We start from the raw sequence: 23,149 nt of genomic DNA on the forward strand, positions 1-23,149 counted from the left end.
ATAAATAAAATAAAGGAAATGTGTCCATCTACAACTAAAAAAATTAAAAAAAGAAAAAAGAATACAACTATACAACTATGGGGCTGAAGCTAGAGCCCAATGGCAGAGTGCTTGCCTAGCATGTGCAAGGCACTGGGTTCAAGGCTGTTGTTAAATATGATTAGCACCATATTTAACAACAGCCAAACAAACAAACAAAGACAATCTAAAAATACAAAAACTTAAAAAAAAATACAACTATGAGGGTTCCAAAAGGAACATTTGTTGAGTTTCATTAACAAATGGAAAGCTCAGAAGGGAAAGGCAACATGCAGAGCCTGCCCCTTTCGTGCTGCAGAGTCAGCTCAGTAACTTCTAAGGATTAGCCTCTGGGAAGACTGTTGCCACTTGGGTCTGTTTATTGCCTTTCCATTTATCATCTGATGTCTCCAAATCAAATGCTGGCCTAGGTTGAAGTGGCCAGCCTTCCTATGGACATGTATAGTATGTGTGCTTTTATGGTTCTACTTCAATAAATTAGTTTAAAAGGGAAAAAAATTAAAAAGGAAAGAAGAAAGTGAAGGAAGGGTAATTGGCTCTCTCAGAAGAGTTCCTGGCAGGTTTCCCTCTCCAAGGAGATAACAATGAATAAAGAGGGGAAAAGCACAATTTCTTGAATCTAGTGAACACTTTTCTTCCAAGAATCTCAAAGCTCTTCTTCTCAGCAATAAATCTTAACAATGAATGTATTTTAAACCACTAAGCCACTTTGCAGATACTCTTTTAGTAGTGATATTTTATTATTCAACTGGGATCATTCAGCTCGTATTTAATGGTGTAGAGCTTACCTTGTAAGGTGTTAAAGATGGCAAAGAGATACATGAAGGTGATGTTAACTGGTCCCCAGGCAAAGAAGGCAAAGCCCCAAGTAATTCCCAGTAAAAATGTGAGGCCAGCAATACTCCTGAGGTCTTGAATACTGGTTTTTCGCTGGGCTCCCAGTTGCTTCTTCTTTTTAATTCGACAGAGCTGAACCAGGACGACAATGAACATGCTGATGTTCAGCAAAAATATCACACAGAAATATCCCACAACTGTAATATAGAATACTGCATTGCTGTTGATCCAGCAACTGGAATTTGGGGGGGGGGGAGAAAAAGGGGAAATCACATTACTATGATGAAATAGTGTTCTACATGATACACTGAGTCTATAATGTTTCACTAAAACATTTTCTACAGGAGGAAAAAAAAATGATAAAGCCGCTGTTGTCCACAACCATTTATGGCTCTTAAGGAAAAGAATCTATCTTAGGACACTTGGTGATTAAAAATATTTTCAAAAAATATTTTTAGACATTCAGGATTTCACCCTTGCAAACTCTAGCAATTCTATTTCATGAGCTTTATTAATATAATGTAATTTGTTTCATTTTTATGAGAGGCTAATAAAATATTTCCAATATAGTTTTTCCTAATTCATTAGTTAAATAATTGCATCTCCAACTACCTTATCTCATTACATATGACAGTGAAGGCTGTTGTTAAATATGATTAGATTTTATTATGATGACAGCTGGAGTTGATATGCTGATTAGATCCTCCATTTTTTTGGAGAATTTTATTTTCTAGTTTACTTAACAATTCCTCAGGGAATTTTGTACTCACAAGTCATCTGGTGAGCCATTAGGGAATTTTCCATAGGATCCAAGCCCGTAATTATGTGGGGATATAATCAGGACAATAGCTACAACCACAGCTGGTACCCCTGGAAGATGGGAAACATTGATCACACATACTTTTAACAACCAAAGGTGGTGAGAAAAAAAGACTAGAGATTATTCCATTTACTTCTTGTGGCATGTAGAGACTGGTTATTCACCAAATGAGTTTCTTTTTCTCTTTGACACATGGATAGACCCTCTCAGCCTCCCTGGCAGCCAGGTGTGCATGGTCATGATAGGGGACGGACAGATGCAAGTGGTAGGAACATGAGGTTAGGGGATTAGTTCTATAAATGAGGCCCATTGTGCTGATCCCACACACTTTTACTTTTAAAAAGCTATTTACTTGTAGCCCTGTCTGGCTTAAGCTGACAAGATATGTTACATTCCTTAGCAAAATACCTGTTATCTGCAGGAGAAATTCAGGCCCTGAGATGCTGATAAGAAGAACACAACCTTCGGGGGACTTTTGTGACCTTTACACAGATCAGATCCCAGAACTCAGGGAGATAAGGATAATTCCCCCAACCATAAAATCTGTAAGAATAGGTTCCATGGTCAGCAGAGGCCAAAGTGATCTAAAGTTGCCTTGGCAGTAAGGACTTGAAGGTCTGATGTCATCTACTGTCAGTCAAAAGTCAAGAAGTGAATCTGGGCAGAACTCTCTGGAAACTTCCTTGGGATCTCCAATAAATCTGGAGAGCTGGAGAGTCACACTGTTCCTCTCTTCTCTGAGACAACCCACTCTCTCCCTTGAGAGTGTTCCCTTTCTCCTTTCCTATCCCTTCTAATAAACCTATAACTGTAGTGACTTGTCTTAAATCTTTCTGACTTGATCCCTAGAATTGGGGTTTAAAAGGGGGGTGCTTTTTGCTGCCTCAGTTTCCTGTAAGTCCCCAATCCTGTAACACCACATGACTAAGTTTTGGTCAGTGGAATTTGGTCAGAAGTGATAAATTCCACTCCAGGTCTGCCCTTGTGAGATCTTTTATTCTCTTTTCCCCAAAACTCAGAGTAACCTTGGAAACATCATTTCCAGGAAGTCTTCATCATCTTGGATCCCTGAAAAACTGCAAGACCAGAGACTCTGCTACTCCTTGTAACTGGACCATATATAAGCAGGAGATGATCATCTGAGATTTCAAAGCTTATCTGTTACAGCAGTGAGTGTTACCCTTAACTTACACATGACTGGAATGTAAATTTAAGAGTAAGCAACTCCTGGTGAATCATTTATAATGAAACCAAAATCCTGATTCTTTTTTTTTTTTTTTTTTTTTTTTTGTGGTGCATGGAGATTGAACCCAGGGCCTTGTACATGTGAGGCAAGTACTCTACCAAAATCCCTATCCCCCCATATCCTGATTATTTAGAACCCAGCGTATCCCAGCTGATATGGGGGAGGTGGCTGCCACTATTATTGGCTCTCTCAAGGGCCTATGAGTTTAAGAAGAAGAAAATGAGAAGTTCCTATAAGTTTAAAATGGTTTCTGGCTGGGAAAGAGGGCTTCTCATCCCTCTAGATCATTACCCATCTGCTCTATGCCACCACCTCACCTATACACACAGACCAAGCAGCCATCTAACTCAAGGCTCAGGGAAATAAAAAACAATTGCTTTCACAGACTGGCTGGAATGCCTGGTACAATGTAATATTTCATTTAAATCCTTTGTATTTGAACCTTCTAATGATATTGACATATGATAATTTCCTAAGAAAGATGTTTTTCTAAAAATACAATACTGGAAGGTTGGGGATATAACTCAGTGGCAAAGCATTTGTCTAGCATGCACAAGGCCCTAGGTTTATCCCCAACACCACAAAATAAATTAAATAAAATAAATTAAAATCAAATAGTGATAGTAGGGCAGCTTGTTCTTCACAAGGGTGTCTGACCTTTAAGCTTTCTCTAAAGAAGACAGAATCTGTGCCCAATATCCAGAACAGGGACTTATCTTTCTGGGGCAAGTTAGGGGAAAAGGTTGTTTTATTTTTCTTCACAAAGAATGACAGGCAGGGTGATAAGGATGATGAAAGGTTTGCACTCCTGGCATGTAGGGACTGTTTAGCCTGAAGAAGAGGGAGTCTGCAGAATGGTGGCAGCTGGAATACAGTAGAAGGGGCCTGCACAAGGAATCAGAAAGGCAGGCTTGGCTGACTTCTAGCCTTCTGAATTGGGGATAAATCACACTGGCATTTTGAGCCAGTTTCTTCACCTGGAGTTGACAAAAACTACCTTAAGTAGCCCATAGGCTTGATTTTAATAAGGTGACTTATGTGAAAATACCTTGAAAAATTGGGTATTATACTACTTGTGAATAATCCAAAGGATTCCTAGGCAGAAGAGGTATCAGATGATGATGATGATGATGATGATGATGATGATGATGATGATTTTGTCTTAACAGCAAAACCATTGGTAAATGTCTCCAGGGAGCCAAGTGAACTTAATGGGAAAACGGAACTGAAGAGCTTTGGAAAGTGGTCATTGGCTGCTTTGTAAGACAATGAGCTCCCCAGTAATGGAAGTGTTCAAGCAGCATTTGGATTATTTTTAGTCAAGGAAAATCAGGTGGATTTGAGGAGGCACCAACACTGGGTTAGGATTTGAAGAAGCCCTACAAGATCTTGGGGAAGTCTAAGGCTTTGTGACCCACCACCAATAGGTAACATGATCTGAAATATTGTGCCAGTGTGGCAGTGAAGTTACATTGGTTTACGTGTACATCCTTTCACTCTGCCCTTTGGAGTACATCATTCTCATACATGTGTCTGGTATGTGGGAGGTACACATCAGAACAAGACTAGCCAAGAGCTCAGGGATGGAGAATTTGGCCTTATTACCACAAACATTTTTAATTTATTGAGCACATTCTGGTACCTTCTAGCACTTTCTGTGTTAGCTCAAATTCTAGTTGCTGGAGGTATAACAAGGATTCATGGCCCAACCTCAAAGAGTTTTACATTCATAATAAATCTAGAGGAAATACCATGTCCTAGAAAAATATTACACAAGGTAGCTCTGTGGACAGTGCAGCCTGTAGGAATAGAAAGCTGTTTTAGAAACTTGCCAAGTGTGATCTGCTTCATCATGTCTCTACCTTAATAAAAATCAAAACACTAGAGAAAATGTTCAGGGCATATGAAAGCAAATTTATACGTACCCCAGCCAACAATGCAGAATTTAAGGATGTATTTTCGGATATAAGTATTGAACACTTTGACAAGAGCCAGGTACATATGGAATGCTTCTAGGCCCATCCATGTGAATGAGACCAAGAGAAAATAATGAAGGAATACAGCTACTGAGATGCAGAGGCCTTTTGTGTTATAAAGAGCAATCCATGAGTCCAAGAGAAATATTAGGTTCAGCAGGAGCAGAGCAGTACATAGCTGGATGAGGATTTTGGAAGGGTAATCCCTCCGGATCTTTCTAAAAGGAAAGGGCAAGAAAAGGTTAACATTACATTTTGCCAACCCTTACATAAGCATATATGACAGGCTATCTATGAGTTCTAGGCAGTTTATTTTTATTCTTTGGTAAATGTCTAAGATATGTATAAATTTTCTCTCTCTGAGTGGGTGTATGTATGGGGGACTTTAAAACCAGCAACAAAGGAAAAATCTTAACCAAATCATCTATGGTAACCATATGGAAAATTTGTGTATAGATTTCTGTGGGACTTTTTACATGCTGACTGTTGACCCATACTTTTAAATAGTTTGTAGTAGATTCTACTGACTACCCACCCCATATCTCCCAAACTACTTCTAGAAGCATTGCTGCTCCTTCTCATGTAATAGACTACTAAATTCAGATCTTCAAAATGTAGCCAGATTCCCATATTATCCTAGGTTATTAATTAAAATGAGGTCATGGAAAGAGTTTAAACTATAGCTAAATGTAATGGCATAGGAAAATACAGCTAATTGATGACATGTACATGTTTATATGTGCAAAATTAGAACTGGTGAAATCATTCTGAGTAATGGCTGGCTTTATGGTAATTTAGTCTCACTAAGAATATTTCCAAAGGTCCACCAGAAGATCTGTAGTCACAGCTGGACCCTAAATTTGGCACTGAAAATAAATTTGTACATTTCCTGATCAGTGTCCAAAATCTAAATCCCAGAATCTACATATTGTTTCAATTAGCTAATATAACAAGAATGCCTAGTTCTTTCTTTTTCAATAGAATTTGTTAGAATTTTCCCCCAAAAGTGACTAGAGGAACCTTTCTGGTGAGCCAAGAGAAGCCATTTTTTTGGAATGTCATTCCTGTTTTGACTTACAAAGCCACACCCACCAAGTATCTATTTTTTTTTCCAGTGAGGTTTTTTATACCCTTTTTCATTATCTCTAAACCAGTTAATATATTTAATCTTTTATGCTTGTTCAGTATAATTTAGAAGCTTAATTTACTCATAGTTATTCTGTTTCATGTGTTGCTGTAGCCTATTTCAGACTATAAGGTCTTGGATTTCAGGGTGTGTGTCCATCTTTCATTTCACAGTAAATGTCGACTAGGTACCAGGCATCACTCTGGGGTACAGAGACAATTATGCTGCAATCCTTGCCTTTACTGAACTTGAAGACTTATGGAAGGAAGCAAGCAGAGAAGCCAAAAAGCTTCATAAAGTTTCACACCTAGGTGCTCCACTAGGTGGGTGTACAGGGCAGGGCAGGCTGAGGAAAGTGCTTAATTAATACATTTTGGTGATGGAGGCGAGCATCAAGTCCTACAACCCAAATTTCCAGTTAAGGATACTCACTCAAAGGCTATGTAGGTTACAAGAGTAATTGACAGAAAAATTGATGAAAGCCCACAACCAATATATGTTATAAATGTCAGAGCCATCATTTGACCAGGTGGTAAAGATGTCCGAGATAGGTCCTGGAAAAGAAAACAATGCTTTCAATGATCAAATATTTTTATATAAACAAGTCATAATTTACATTTTTTGAGTGTGCTAGGTATCCATCTATAGTACATTGAACCAACCTATGAGGTAGGCACAAATATTATAATCAGAGAGGTTAAGCAACTTGCCCAAGGTCACATAGCTAGGAAATAGAGGAGTCACATTCAAATTCAGGTGAGCCTGACTCTAAATCCCATGTACTTGGTCACTGCATTACAATGCATGGGCAAAGCACTAGACCGGGATTCTAAAGACTGGCATTTGGCTCTTACATTTCTTAATTCTATTGTTGGGCAAATGCCACGAGCTTTGATTATAATTTCAATAAAACAACAACAGTGCCCCATGCTACCTATCTTTTAGGACTGTGAAAGAGATTAAAGATTATTTATGTCAAAATGTTTTTCAGATTTTTTAAATGTGCCAGGCATAGTGCCACACACCTGTAATCCCAGCATCTTGGGAGGCTGAGGCAGGAGGATCACAAGTTCAAAGCCAGCCTCAGCAATTTAGCAAGGCCCTAAGCAACTCAGCGAGACCCTCTCTAAATAAAATATAAAATAGGGCTGGGGATGTGGCTCAGTGTTTGAGTGCCCCTGAGTTCACTACCTGGTACCCCCTTCAAAAAAATTTTTTTTGAAATGCTTTGCAAACTAAACAATTTTTATTGTCCATTGTAATCTAAATTCCTTGTCTGAGTCATTTAAAGGAGAAATTTTAAATGTAAAAATAGAGTGTGAGCCTGGCAATAGAATGTTATCCCAGAGACTCGAGAAGCTAAGGCAGGACAATTGCAATTTGGAGGCCAGCCTAGGCAACTTGGAGAGACCCTGTCTCAAAATAAAATTTAAAAAGGGCTGGGGATGTGGCTCAGGGGTAGAGCACTTGCCTATTGTATGATGTGAGAGGTCCTGGGTTCAATCCCCAGTAATGGGGGAAAAAAAGAATGTGAAAAAACGTTTGTATTCATACTCAGATAGTTTCCTTTAGATGCATTTGCTTATTAGAAAAGTAATCTCATTGGTGTATAACTTTGCCATAATACCATGCTATCTGCTTATCTGTTCAAGTCATACTTTAGATTAGATATCCAGATATGTTGCCCAGCTTCCCCTCAGTCCCAGAATACAAGGCCATTGCGCATGGTCATGTTACCAATAGGACCCCAAAGCTGGTAAGGTGGCTACAGGTACAGATGGTTTCATTCAGCTTCCTTTCTTTGACCGAGCAGCCATCGGATGACCAGCCTCCTTTGCCACCTGTTGGCATCAGAAAGAATATCTGTCCTATCAGCAAGGCCACAGCATCCATGACTCCCCACCTTCCCCAATCACCCACTCAGGATCTTGACAAGATTATGACTAGAACCTACCATTTCTGCCCAAGTCCCAAAATACACATTTCACTGTTAAGTCATCCTGCGGTAGAAAGATAAATCATAATTAATTTCCTGAACTGAAAAGCAATTGGGAAAAAATATGGTATTTTTTATTACAGAATCTCATGCTTCATTTTTAGAGTTACTGTTTTATGTGGTCCCCACAAGAGGGAGCCCCATATAGGTCATGAATCCTTAAGCATATCAGTCATGCATAGGGATGGCCCTGGGACCTTGATAAAGCACAGTCAGACTGAGTAGACCTGGGGTGGGTCCTGAGAGCTTACATTCTAGCCAACTCCCAGGTGATGGTGATGCTTCCAGTATGCAAACCACACCGTGAATAGAGAGGTCACAGCTCAAGTTCAAAGTGAACTGAGCTGAAAGGCTATCTCTTGGAGGTGAAAATCAGACCTACATGCACTGAAATTCAGCAATTGACAAGGGCTTGCATTTGCATCCATCCTCCTTGGACACTAGGTGGTCATTTACTAGGTGTGTTAAGATCCTACAGAGTAACTATGCAATTCTAGTCTCACACATGAGTCTAATGAGTTCAAGATCCTTTTTGCTGTCTTTCTCAAGTCATGTCTTATGGACATAGTTTGCATAAGGTGTTCCTAGTCAATGAGCAGCTCAGACTGGCCTCTCCTCACCTGGCTTGGATCTGTATGCTTCAGTGTGACTGTCACATTTCTTGTCAAGTTCTTGACAGTCAGGTTTGCAACACTTGATGATATGACATAGCTGATCAGAGAAAGGTTCTCCAGAGAAGGGTCCTAGAACACCAAAGAATCAGCAAGATAACAAGGGAAAATAAAATTTGATCAGAGTTTTAGAGCTAGAAGGGACACAAAAGACATTTAAACCACATTATTTTATAATGGTAGGTCAGAAATTGAGGGTCCAGGAATAAAGTGACTTTCCCAAGGGACCACAGTTAGAAGCAGACCTTATTTCACTACAATGCCATAAATACTGAGATAAATTGCATAGATCAACACAATAGGACCTCATGAATCTTCAAAGGAACATAATATTAGTCCATTTAAACTGAATGTCCCTGAGCAAGTTACTTAACCTCTCTGTGCCTCCGTTGCGTAGTTTCCTCCCTCATAGCTTTGCTAGAAGGACGAGTCAACATTAATAAATGCTTAGGGTAGCGCTTGGCAATTGGTAAATACTATGTAAGTGTCTGTTACAGTTAGTTATCATCACCAGCACCATTAGGCTATGAATAAATATAAACTGCAGAGTTGCAGCAATTCATTTGACTTGTAGCAGGTGTAGAAATATACGAGGGTTAAAAGGAATAAATCCCCCACCTCCAAATGAAACACAAACCAAAAGCAGTGAGCAGCAACTTTACCTGAAACAGGGCAGGTGTTTCAAAAAAATTGAACTGAATCCTGGAAGCTAGCTCCACATCATTAGCTGGCAAATTACTCATCAACGATGAAGGCAGAGTAATCGTGCCAATACTATTGTCAGGAGCTTGAGTTTCCAGAGAAACCTGAAAATCGAGTAAGAGATAATGAAAATGTCTGGAACTGGTATAACAAGGAGATGGAAAACATGGCTAATTAAGATGGAGGGTCCTGTAAGGGCTTGATCTGTGGTACTTCTACATAAAATGGCTCCTGCTTCTCTCTTTGGTTGCTACTAAATGAAAGAGAGGATATGAAATAATAAGACGAGGACTCCAAGCGGGAAAGGAAACCTGTTAAGGATACACAGAAATAGTCAAATACTTTTCCCATAAAAAATTAGATTGTACCTGCAGATTTGCAGGGTCTTGGGCCGCAAAGGTAGTTGTGTTGAAATTACTGGCATTTACTCTGATCACAGCCAGAGCCAAAGAAGGGGAGGTTAGACTTATGGTCTTGTTTGAAAAATTCAGCTGTAAGCCAATGTCATCTACAACTTTTAGCAACCTGTAAAGAGAGACGGCAGTTTAAATTTAGCACTCTCATTTTGTCTCCCCCATTCTAAGCAGTTGTAGAGTAGCAACTTGAGAAGTCAAATGAACTTTCCTTGAGAGAAAAACAATTGGCTATAACTCATCATGTACACAGCATCTTTACTATTAGAGGGTCCCTCTTAGCACCTCTTTAGTTTGCTAAGCCATACCTTTGAGCCAGAGGGGCCAGCAAGGCGGGAGGAGAATGAAGGAGTTTGCTGACTTTGTTTATCATTTCGCCTGCAAGGTTAGGCTCCAAGCTGCCAAAGGACAGAGTCTTCTCCATCTGGGACACTTGGTTCTCAAGATCAGAAACACTGCTGGTGTTGAAAATTTCTGTATCAAAGAGGAAAATTGTTTTATGAACACATGATGGAAAGATCACTAATAAAGATAAACATAGATAAACATACAAAGCCCCTGATCTGATCTGGTCAACCCGATCTTAGATAATTGCCCCAGAGAAAAGAAAGCTTAGTCATGAGCCAGGCATGATTACAGCACACACCTGTAATCCCAGTAGTATATATCCATACAGTGGAATATTACTTAGTGATAAAAAGGAAATAATGACCAATGCAGTCTACAACATGGGTGGATCACCAGTTTTCCAACACATTATGCTAAGTGAAAGAAGCCAAGCTCAAAAGGCCACATACTATGTGATTCTCGTCATATGACATTCTAGAAAATTCAAAACTACAGGGAAATAGAACAAATTAGTGGTGGAGGGGCTGGGGGTAAGTGTTGGCTTCAAAGAGACCAAAGGGGACTTTGGGGGTGGTAGAAAAGTTATATATCTTTTTTTTTGAGGGAGGAAGTACCAAGGATTGAAGTCAGGGGCACTCAACCACTGAGCCACATCCCCAGCCCTATTTTTTATTTTATTTAAAGATAGGATCTCACTGAGTTGCTTAGTGCTTCACTTTTGCTGAGGTTGGCTTTGAACTTGCAATCCTCCTGCCTCAGCCTTCAGAGCCACTGGGATTATAGGCATGAGCCACCACACCTGGCTAAGTTATATATTTTGATTGGTGATCATGGTTACATGACTATGGGTACTTATCCAACTGCACAGAACAATAAAAATTTCACTTAGCTGGGAGTGGTGGTGCACACCTATAATCCCAGCAACTTGGGAGACTAAGACAGGAGGATGGCAAGTTTAAGACCAGCCTCAGCAATTTAGTGAGACCCAAAGGAACTTAGTGAAACCTTATCTTAAAATTTAAAAAAGGGTGTGTGTGTGTGGGGGGGGGTGCTGGTAGAGTGTCCCTGGGTTCAATCCTCAGTACCAAAGAAAGAAAAAAAAATTCATTTATCCACAGAATTAGATAAATTTTACTATATGTAAATTATATACTTCAGTAAACCTAACTCAAAAATATAAAAGCATATCAGAGTATTTAGTGCGTATCACACCACTGCAAATATACTTGCATTTAATTTATATCATGTACACAGGATTTTATGTGGGTCACTAGAAGCCCTTTTGTGAAAAAATTATGAAATCAACAGCTGGACTCTCAGGAAGCCTAATTTTTATAGTGTATCTAATTGGAGCTGGACTCTCAGCTAAGCCTGGTTTTTATAGTCTATTTAACTGAGAATATAAACCTATCTTTAACAGCAAAAAAGTCTCTTCATTTTGCTACTAACATTCTATTATTTTGCATATTCCCTTCTAATCTTTATCCCTATGTATTCACACTATTATAAACATGGTGAGCAAAATATCTGTCACTGGGCCTTTTTAAATTCACATCCAGACTTGAAAAATGCCCCCAAGAGTTTTTATATAGCTGTTCTAATGACCTACATGGTTGCATGATAGTCACTGGGTTGAGGCGGCATATCCTGTGTAATCATTCCTCTCCCGTGGAATTAAGTTTTATCTACTTTTTGGCTACCAGGTAATACTCCAATGTGCATCTTCTGCAGGTATCATTTCTGATGCCCCAGGAGTAGAAGCACAGAATCAGGAGGCTACTTTGATGGTTTTTGTGCAACCCCTTAGGTTGATTCTAAGGATAGATGGGAATAGCTTTGGAAAGATGGATTTTGCAGGCCTAGACTAACAAACTTCAATTGAACTTTATTCTTTACCAGCCACTGGAACTTCCCTTGACTAGGGCCCTAATGATCCTATGATTTTACCTAAAATGTTAATATTTATTTTCAAAATTATTTAAGAGAGGGTATTCAAAGTGGAAGAATTAACAAGTCATTTGGCAGAAGCTCCAAATTTCCTAGTGATGCTATGGCCATGACAGAGGGGACAGAAAACAATACCTGAGCTTCAATCTAATGTCACCCAAAATTTGGCTTTGCCTCCCAGGCTCCAAATTGTAGAGGAAGATCTGTTTCTTACACACTGATTTGAAACTCCAGAGTATCCAGAATTCTCTGCTTCTTTCCATCTTGCCTTTATCACGGTAACACTAAGCCTACCTGGCACCTGGGAGCCCCTTGCAGTTTCCACAGTATTCTCATGCCTGCCATCATTTTCAATGCAGTGCAGTTAGTGTGGTTATTTCCATCTTTACACAGAATAGGTAGAGCAGGAGTCAACTGTTTGTCCCAGATCACCTTGTTTGTGAGGACCTAAGCCTAGATCTTCTAAATGTTTCTCCCTTTCCAAAAAAGAAAGGCTCCATGTGGTCTTATCACACATCTTGATTTGCAAGCCGGCAGCTGCCGGTCAGGGTCAATCCCAACTACCGCAGGAGCAGCTTGGCTTCTTATACTTACCTGTTTTGACAGGAGGAGTGCTGATGCTGATGTCATTTGAAGATGCAGATGGGACAGGTGTGGTGGGAGAGGGAAGTGAGGACTTCACAGGTGGTGGGGTATGGGAAGGATTGGTTTGGGGCAGAGGGGAAGAGAGAGTTCCAGATTGGGTGGGCATATTGATGGCAGGGCTGGAAGCTATGGGAGCTGAAGGCTGAGGAAGAGAAAAGTGATTCTTCTGTGTCAGAGAGGGAGTGTTCTGGGTCACAGGAGGATGATTAAGGGATTCAGCAAAAGAGAAGGCACTGGATATCTGGGAAAAGATGGTGGTCTGAGGAGCAACTGGGATGGGTTTGCTGGAAGAAGAAAATGGTGGGCCATGTGGATATTCAGCAAGACAGACAATGGGATCCTGCAGATCACTAAAAGAAAAAAAATCAGAGATGCATGTGAGACACAAATGTCTACAGAGGAGTGAATCTCCTTCCTCTGGCAGCCATCTGACACCACCAAATTGACATGGTTACATCAAAGATGTACCACTTCCAGTCTCTGCCATTTCACACCCTCTGTGCCCCTGCCACTGGCCCCTGACTGCTTCTACCACCTACTTCTAGGGGGAAGAATTTTTAACATTCTTTTAGACCCCTTAGTTCTGTTTCACCAATTTGCAGCTTCTCTGGGGCTCTCTGCCTTATCATTTGTTACTCCATTGAGGGGATCCTATAGCATTCCCATGTATTACTAGGGAAGGGAGCTGTTAAATGCCCTATGACCCAAGTGGTTTCCATATACTAGGAATCTGTATTAACCAACTTCATACTGCTATAGTCTAACATAGTGGTATTGGCACATGGTAAATGACCAAGAAAAGTTGGTTGAATGTAAAGATAAATCACACTGGAGCCAAAGGAATGGGGTCCCCAGCTTGTAAATCATCTGCCCTCGATGCATGAGAACTATCCAAAGAACTTTAAAAAACAAATCATCTCTCTCTCTCTCTCTCTCTCTCTCTCTCTCTCTCTCCATATATATATATATATATAGAGAGAGAGAGAGAGAAATAGGTAGATTGATTTGTCTGGCTTACTCCTTAGTGTCTGATGCAGTTGGTCTTGGGACGAGGTGTTGGGGTGTGGAGGTCCCAGGCACGTGTATTTTTTATACTCTCAGGTGATTTTCCTGAGTATCAAAGATTGAGAAGAACTCACCTACTATCAGCACATGATCTATTAGTCTATAGGGGGGAAAAGTTTGAGGGGACAACAAATGATCACCCAGGGATGTCTCTGATGGACCCAGTTTTAGAGACTTAGAACACCAAGGAGAATGTGTCTTGGAGCTTCTCTTGAGTGAGAGGAGAGAGGACTACTAAGTGGAGGGACATAAGCCCAGTCACAACCATAAAGAGAAGTGCCAGCTGACCTGCAGTCTCTGGCAATGGGGCTGGGCATTTGTACCCCTCTGAATATGCTTACTCATAGAGATATGGCCCTCATAGAGTGTTCTCATCTGACATTCAGAGCTTGATAAACTTTTACATATGTACAGACCTATATGATCTAGATCTAAACATACAGGGTTTCCAGAAAGCCACTTTAATATATCAGCACATTTTCAAAGTGTCCCAGGTGTTTCTAACATACCATCCATCTTAAGAACCAATACATTAGAAAGATCCTGGTGATCATTCAATTCTAGCCCAGTGGTTTTCAAATTTGGCTGCACATTAGAATCATCTCACTTCAGGGAGGGGGTGTAAAAACCCAGAAGTACAAACTATACTCCAGACCAGTCTCTGAGAGTGGGAGGCAGACACTGGTGTTTTTGAAACTCCTCACATGGTTGCAAAATGCAGCCAGAATTGAGAACCACTGCGCTGCTCTATGGCCTAGATTCTCAATTCTCAAAGTGGGGTCCAGGGATCAGCAGCACTGGCTTTTTATCAAGAGATTTGCTAGAAATACACAATCCAGGACCCCACCCCATAGCTACTATATTACAATATGCAATTTAACAGATCCTCAGTGAGTGATAGACACAGGAATATTTGAGATGTGCTTATCTAATCCACTTCCTAATTTCATGGAGATCTAATTTGTTTCCTCATTTTACCTAGAACTTTGAAGGTAAAAAAGCAGCTACTCTAGAACTTGAATACACAGCTAGTTAATGATATAGCCCTAGCCAGACACTGGGATCACATTCTGCCTTCTTTTCTATGTCCTGCTTCTTCTTCCTAATACCTCCCTGAATGGGTAGCCATTAGGGTATAGTAGGGCTGCCTCAAAAGAGGGATGATCTTCTGCTTTCATTCTGATGCTTCCAGAAATTCTATCCCCCAAATGGGTCTCAACCTTCCAGCTTAATAGGGGATGTCAAGCTTAATGAGGTATGTTCCTCTTCACATTTTATTGCCAAAAAAAAAAAAAAAAATGCTATGAATTCTTAACCAAAGACTTTTAGCTATTCCTTGAGCTCAGTGTTTTCATATACCCCAGAAATATAACCCACCCAGAGCAGACAAACTACACTTAACCTTCTATTCCATATAGGAAGCTTTCACATTTAAAAAAAATGCATGTCTTTTTTTTTCAAATACAATTTTTATCTGACCATAGAAAAAATTAGAAAATGCTGAAAAGCAGGGGATGGTAAGAAGAAATAAAAAGTAAAAAAATAAAATAAAATACTCATCATGCCAGCAGACAAGTCAATCATGGGTAACCATTGTGAACATTTTCATTCATTTCTTTCCTATTTTTTTCTATGTCTATTTTTTATACCCCTGTGATCACATTATAGGCAACTGTCAGAGTCTTCTGCTATTTTGAAGCATCTATCTCCCAGTTTTCCTCCATTGAAGAGATAAATTTAAGGCAGTGAATCTCAACTTAGTTACAGATTAGAATCAATACAAAGGCTTTCGATACCTAAGCCATGTCCCAGACCAATTATATCAGAATCTCTGAGGGGTGAATAAGAATCAGTATTTCTTTAAAACATTTTAATTTGAACAAATTTTAGCTCACAGAAATTCTTCAAAAACAGTAATAAGAATTCCATGTACCCTCAACAGCTTCTTCTAATATCTAGAATTAGACCAATATTTGTTTATTTTGTTTTATTTGTTTTGAGACAGGGTTTCCCTATGTTACCTAGACTGGCCTTAATCTTGTGATCCTCCTACTTCAGCCTCCTGAATCCTATCAAAATTTAGTATATATAATAAAGGAGTCACCTCAAACCCCTTGAAAAAGATGGAATTTTTAATAAATGGTGCTTTTTAATAAATTTTGCTAAACATTTGAAAGAAGATAAAATTAGATCCATATCTCACACCACACACAAGAATAGATTCAATGAATCTAATGTGAAAAGTGAAACCACACAAGTATATAAAAATAAAAGGGTAAATGCCTCTACCACCTTGATATAACAAAAGGCTTCCTAATCATGCCTCCAAATCTACAGGCAATATAAGAAAAGACTGATAAATTTAGTCACATAATTTTTTTTTTTTAATTTCCAGGAAAAAAACCATGATAAACAAATTCAAAACAGACAATGGACAAGGCTGGGAATTCTCAGTGGGTGGCTAGCATGTGCAAGGCCCTGAGCTCAATCCCTAGCACATACCACAGAGAAAGAGCTAACACTCACAATATATAAAGTCCTCTTAAAAACTGATCAAATATCTATTAGAAAAAGTAAAAGAAGACATAAAAACATAATTCACAGAAAGATACAAAATGATCCCCAAATATATGAAAAAAAATGTCCAGACTCAGTCTTAATAAGAGAAATGTCAACTGAGGCAACACCGAAAAGCCATTTCTCATCTATCAACCTGGCCATTTAATTTTTTTTTTTTTTTAGTTGTCGATGGACCTTTATTTTATTTTAGTTATATGTGGTGCTAAGAATTGAACCTAGGGCCTCACACATGCTAGGCAAGCACTCTACTACTGAGCCACAACCCCAGCCAGCTGGCAATTTTTTTGAATGACATGACATTTAGTTGGTGAGACTGTGCAGTGTCAGAATATTCGTAAGGCTCCTCAGGTAATTCTGATGCTCAGCCAAGATTACATATCATTGGTTTAAAGCAATGGTCTCAGTTGAAACTTCATAACAGAAAATGACATTTTCCCTAAAATTCAAAGCCTTTCTTCACTCCCCTATTTCCAGCAATCCTTAGCTAGCATGGAAATTAAATTACATGCCTATATTTTGTTTTGAAAAAAGCAAACAAAGTTTGCTACGTACCACTGCAGTTTTTCTAACTCTTCTGGTGAAGAGGGGCAAGGTGTCCTAATAGAACAGCAGCACTCTTCTGAAGGAGACAAAAAGAAAAGGAAAAAAAAAAATCATGGTCAAGAATGAAGTAATGTAGAAGTTCAGACTCATCAAATATATGGTTCTTATACTGCCTGCATTTTAAATAGAGATTGTCTATAACTGGTGGTAAAATTAATCAAATGCCTTTATATTGGCAATTACACAATTATATAGTAGGTGCTCAAAAATGGTAATTGAGTGAATGCTTTTTTTTTCTTGTTTGGTTATATTCATGTAACATCAATCACTGTTCAACACCTAAGAGGAATCAGAAGTAAACATATCCTGGAGAACATTATGTTAATTGAAATAAGCCAGGCACAGAAAAACAATACCACACGATCTCACTCTGATGTGGAATCTAAAAGTCTAACTCATAGAAACAGAGAATGAAATGGTGGTTACCAGACTGGGGAGATGTTGGTTAAAGGACACAAAATTTCAGTTAAAGTAATAAATTCTAGATATCTATCATATGACATGGTGACTACCCTAAGTAACAATATATTGTATACTTGAAAATTGCTAAGATTTTAAATGTTCTCACCACACCAAAAAATGATAAAGTATGTGAGGTAATGCATATGTTAAATAGTTTGCTTTAGCCATTCCATAATGTATATCAAAACATCATACTGGACACCAAAAATATATACAATTTTTTGCTTGTTAATTCAAAAAAGAAGTAAACATATCCCAGTGGCAATCCAAACAATTCTCCCTCTCAATAGGGTTTGTTTTTATCAAGTTTTCTGATGGCATATTGAAATTTTATAAGAAAGCAGGAAAAATAACCTTCTTGAGCTTTCTAAAAATTGCTCAAGGACAAAAGAGTCAAACAGAAAGCTGAAACATATGCAAACTTATTAATTATATTTTTAATTATAAAAGCACACATTGAGAGTAATGAGTAAATGAACACAGCAATAGAAACAACTTACCCATTGGTCGAATATGTACTCTTTTCAAAGCAACCATTATAGCACACACATTCATCGTCTTATTCAGTTTTATTGTGAATGTACAATTTAATGTGCTGTAAAGAGAAATATATAACCAGAATGTTACTAAATTGGAAACCTACCTATGCACTGACAGTATTAACTTGCAGTGTCACCCAATAACCTTCTCAATATTCATCTACAATGCTCTGAACTTTAATAAGACATTTATAGAGATTCACATTCATAGATGTTGCAAACAGATGTGTGGTTTGTTTTGTCTGTCTGTACAATGAACCGACTGGGGTGAGACTTGGTTGCAAAGGTAAGCACCTTGACACCTTTAGTCTCCCACTGCCACAGCTGGCTACTTGCTTGGTGTCTACAGACATTTGAGTTTCCATCATGGGAACCCTTTCACAAACCAGTCTAGATGAATGTCAAGGTCTGTTAAATCCCAAATCTCTCTGGCAATCTAGATTATCAGATAACTAAGAATTTAAGACATTCTCCCTGTTTCTTTCCACTTTAGCCTTGGTGTAGGTGGAAAAAAAAAATTAATGCTGCAAAAAATGAAGAGGCAAGGGAACTGAATTAAAACATATAGAGGACAGAGAGTCAACTTATAATTACATGGAAGACTTGTCATGATTTGTACCAATGAACAGTTTGATGAGTAGAAATTATCATTTTCTAGGACTTAGACTCTCATGGAATATTCATGGTTCTCATGGTGAGATTATTTCTGTATAAGCCATTGGCTAATGCAGGCTTACACAGGACAACCAATGGATGCAATTTAAAAGGGTTACTTATCTGTGCAACCCCAATAATTGTTGGACAATTTCTGATTTTCTCTTGTATACATTTTAATTTCTACTTTTCTCTTTTCTTCCTCCAATCTTTTCCTTCCCCCTTTCTTCTCATTCTGAGTTCCATATTGTGTTTCCTCTTTTCTGTCTGAATTTCACCATGCCTGGACCACTATGAGCCATTTTTTGGTCATAGTGGTAGCCCTCAGAGATAAGAACATCGATGAGCCTCAGCCTCATAGAATCAGAGGCAAATGGTCTGATATCAGACACCTCTCCCTCAGTGTTTAATAAGGAAATTAAAAGATAGAGTGATGAAATGATCAGTGTTAGGAAAAATGAAACTATATAAATCCAAAATGTCACTAATAACTATGTATTTATGTTAGAGGAAAGCCTATGAATTTACAACTTAATGAAGACTCCTTAATACTTCATTTCTCCCAAATGGAGAAATAATAAATATTTATTAAAGAATTTAAGATGACTGACCTTTGGGCCTCTGCTGTAGCACACACTATAAAATAAGTCTGAAATAAACAAAATTATATGTTATTTTGACAGCTGGAAAAGACGACCCAGGGTGAATCACAGAATTTTAGAACTATGAGTATCCCTAGAGATCACCCCTTTTACACTCCTGCTAGATAAAAATTATTCAGGTCATACAAGTTCTACTTGAATTCCTCCGGCACCAGAAAGCTCAGTAGTACACGAGGGAGCACATTCTCCTGGAGTTTTCATTTTAAGAAATGTTTGGTCTTACAGGAAGGAAAATCTATCTCCTTCATATCCACCCACTGCTCCTAGTTCTGACTTTTGGATGCTAGTCCATTCGCTCTTTTACATGACATATTTGAGAGAATTTGAATACATATCTCCCAGGGAATACAAAACTCCATGGTTCCCCCCAAATAATAACAATGATTACAAACAAGGTACAGGGTATAGTGTGATTACCTCACTTAAGGTTTGTAGGGTTTTGTTGAGCTCTGATCGTCTGTTAATAAAATCAGAGAAGTTGACATTAAGGCGACCATTAGTGATGTGAAATTCAAAACAAGTTAGATTTTTAGCATTTAAATCAAGCATGTGGTATTTATTGCTCACAGTGTTCACTTTGAAGAAACACGGGGCATAATGAGAGATTGCTATGTGGGAAAAATAAATTATTTATATGTCAGGGGAAACTAACCAGACAGGAGCTGTACTGGTTCTAGCTAAGAGCAAGATATAAATTATGGTGGAACAATCTTGTTATTCATTAAGCTAGTGCAACTGTGCCCCCCCCCCCCAGTTTCTTCTGGCAGAGGGCCAGAGGAAGAGCTGGCCCCAGGCAAGCATTTCTGAGAGGGGCAAGCCACTTACCCTGTACCTCTGATTAATTCCTCATTCCTCTCCAACTCAAACAGCCTTCCCTCTCTAGCACTCTCCAGCCCTGCCTTCCCCTCCTCACAACTCCCCTTCATGAATTTCTCTCAATTCTCTCTACCATTCCCATTCCAACAATATTTTCTTTTCTTCAACATGGCAGAGTTTCACTGAAGTTAGGATGAAAGAAATCTAATTAAAGAATTCGCCCTAAGGCAAGGATTTTCAATGGGGATGGGAGGACATTTGGCAATGTCTGGAGACATTTTGGGTTGTTGCGCTGGGAGGGTGCTACTCCATGGATACTGTTAAATGTCCTACAATGCATAAGACAGGCCCCCCAAAAAAAGAATCCTCAAGCTTAACAGTGCCGATGCCAATGCCAATACTGCTGAGGGGGAGAAACCTGCTCGGAGGAATGGGCAATAGTTCTAGATAGCTCCAGGCAAGGTCTGAAAGGAAGAAGAGAAGGACCAATGAAATAGTCAGCTAGCTCCTCAAGGCGGCAGGAGCCACTCCTCTGATTGTGCTCAGAGATCACCTCCTTCCTGGGAGTTTCCATGGGCCCTCCAGCACACACCTAACTGCTCCTCCTGCTCTACTGTCTGATCCTTGGGATGTCTTTTGGTACTCTGTATATGCGCCCTTTCATGAAATTGTGTCTCTCTGTGACAGAGTAAGACTATTTATGTCCTAGGCCATCTTGTTGGCTGACATTTTCAAACTCTGCCCTAACTGGGGGCAGCTATTTATAATGCATTTCTCATTGTTCTTGTCCTTGTAAGCCGAGGTCTACTTAACAAAAATCTCTCTCTGACTTTTGAATCACTGAGGCTTCATGAAAAACATAAACAAATGGTATACATGGAGTCCTATCTGGAACCCTTTGAATCATGCTGGATACCAAATCACATTAAAATGCAAATGACAACTCAAATGAAATTGTTGTGTAATTTCACAGCATCAGAGAGAACAACCTCATGGGGATTATAGTTGATGATAGCTGACTTTGGTTAGTTTGGTTAGTAAGCAAGAACAAATTAGCTCTATATCCTTTGGATCTGTCTCTTCCCATTCTTGGTTTCCAAAGCAAAAACAGCTCATCAAGTATCTTTCCACAGTTGATGTTTGAAATTTTCAATCAAACAGTAGAGTACTCACTTCAATTCACTTAGAGACAGCACTCCAGAGTAGGTGCCATTAGTTATATCTTGATTCTGTTGGAAGCAAAAAATTAAGAATAAAATGAATATCACTTATTTTGTTTGTTATATACTCTAACAAGAAGTTGTTTTGCACTATTGTTAGACACTCAAAGAATTACACCCCAAAGACTGAATCCTAATCCATGGAATATTGTCCATCAGATGATCAAATTGCTGTTACATAGATTCAACTAATTTGTGTGTGTGTGTGTGTGTGTGTTGGTGGGGATTAGAATGCAGGGCCTTGTGCATGCAAGGCAAGAACTCTACCAATGAGCTATATCCCTAGCTCCCAAATTGCTGTTACATAGAAAGGGTGGAGGGAGTGGTACTCAAAAGTTAATCAATATTAACTGGCTAAGCCAGTTTTTGGTTTATGTTTTCTTAAAGGAAATCCTGAGTCAGCAGCTCTTATGTGCTATTTTCTGTCTTTTTTCAATTCAAGGGTTCCCTCAAAAGAACACTAGTAAAGCTCTCTTCATGACAGCCCCAGATTTAAGTAACAAGACCCCAATGTATAAAGGGAAACTCGATAGCAGCCACTACTGCATTTTTAGCACCTAGTTCATGGCCTAGCACATAGTTGGTGCCCAGGGAATATTCACCAAATGAATAACATATTTGTCTGGGATTCCCCGAACCAATGTAGGTTATGGGAAGGTTGATACCATTGAAACTGAATTCCCCATATGGGGAACACAATTAGATATGGAAGATTATTCCTAGACTCAATATAGATATTTCGTGTTGCTAGGAGGTTTTAAGATAATTTTAAATTTTAAACTGGTAATGAAATTGCATCATATTAACATTCTTATTTAGCAACAAACCTAGTGAAAACTAAACTATAATTATTAAAAAGATATTATGATTATTGATTCAAGTCCTTACCATAAAGCTAGGGATTCAATCATACATATTTTACTTAAACTTGGCATGAAAGTAAATATGCAATTAGGATAAATAATCTGAACCTTCCACAAATCTTTAAATACATGCAAATTCACATTTTAAGAGTACAATAAGAAAAAAACTTTAAAACCTACCTGGGTAATGTTGTGTTCTTCATCATATTGAAACATTATCTCACCTCTAAAAAACACTAAAAATAAATTTTCAAAAAGAAATTTGAGACTTGTATCCTTACAATTTGAGGATTAATACAACACATGAAAAGATTAGCAAATTACTTTATAAACAATTTTGTTTTTACTCCCATTTACTCTTTTGCCTACCAGTAAGCTACTCAATGATAGTCAACATAATTTTTAGAAAATATGAACTAGAAATTCTATGTGGGAATTCAGAAAGAGAGGAACTTGTCTCCTTATGAAGAAATTTATATCCCAATCTGCTTTTTTTTTTTTTAACTTTGTTTCCTTTAAAGGTAAGTGGGAGAACAAGGTGTGGTGGCTATAATCCCAGCGACTCTGGAGACAGAGGCAGGAGGATCACAAATTTGAGGCCACCCTAGACAACTTAGTGAGACTATGTCCCAAAATACAATAAAAAGGGGTATACGTCAGTAGTACAGCACTTGCCTAGCACGTGTGAGGCCCTGAGTTTAATCCCTAATACTGAAAAAAATAAATAAAAAACAAAAAGGAAAAAACCCCCACAAAATCTAGGGGAACTGTGACTTTGATGTTAACTTAAAACAAAAATGTCTTTTAAAGTTATAGTTACAATTACATAGATAAAGGAGGGAGGGGGAAAGAAGCAGCTAAGCAGCCTTATGGAAATCTACTTATTGTTCATCAGTTTTTCAATTTAGTTTTTGTTTTT

General features: G+C 38.6%; 1 protein-coding gene across 6 annotated transcripts in view; it reads right to left on the bottom strand.

Moving 5' to 3' along the window:
- The window catches only part of ADGRG2 (adhesion G protein-coupled receptor G2), a 113,395-nt gene that overhangs the window by 8,957 nt on the left and 81,289 nt on the right, over positions 1-23,149 (bottom strand). For all 6 annotated transcript variants that reach the window (XM_081277090.1, XM_081277088.1, XM_081277089.1 and 3 more), the window contains 17 exons: positions 22,411-22,466; positions 21,321-21,376; positions 19,749-19,788; positions 19,281-19,318; positions 17,977-18,071; positions 16,964-17,030; positions 12,716-13,116; positions 10,135-10,300; positions 9,782-9,938; positions 9,374-9,517; positions 8,661-8,783; positions 7,999-8,044; positions 7,782-7,885; positions 6,477-6,598; positions 4,868-5,136; positions 1,647-1,746; positions 828-1,111 (listed from right to left, as the gene is read on the bottom strand). In XM_081277090.1, coding sequence (XP_081133216.1) covers positions 828-1,111; positions 1,647-1,746; positions 4,868-5,136; positions 6,477-6,598; positions 7,782-7,885; positions 7,999-8,044; positions 8,661-8,783; positions 9,374-9,517; positions 9,782-9,938; positions 10,135-10,300; positions 12,716-13,116; positions 16,964-17,030; positions 17,977-18,071; positions 19,281-19,318; positions 19,749-19,788; positions 21,321-21,376; positions 22,411-22,466 — 2,268 coding nt within the window. The remainder of the gene's footprint in view (positions 1-827; positions 1,112-1,646; positions 1,747-4,867; positions 5,137-6,476; positions 6,599-7,781; positions 7,886-7,998; positions 8,045-8,660; positions 8,784-9,373; positions 9,518-9,781; positions 9,939-10,134; positions 10,301-12,715; positions 13,117-16,963; positions 17,031-17,976; positions 18,072-19,280; positions 19,319-19,748; positions 19,789-21,320; positions 21,377-22,410; positions 22,467-23,149) is intronic.

The sequence above is a fragment of the Spermophilus citellus genome (genome assembly GCF_964194105.1).
Source record: "Spermophilus citellus genome assembly, chromosome: X".
NCBI lineage: Eukaryota > Metazoa > Chordata > Mammalia > Rodentia > Sciuridae > Spermophilus > Spermophilus citellus.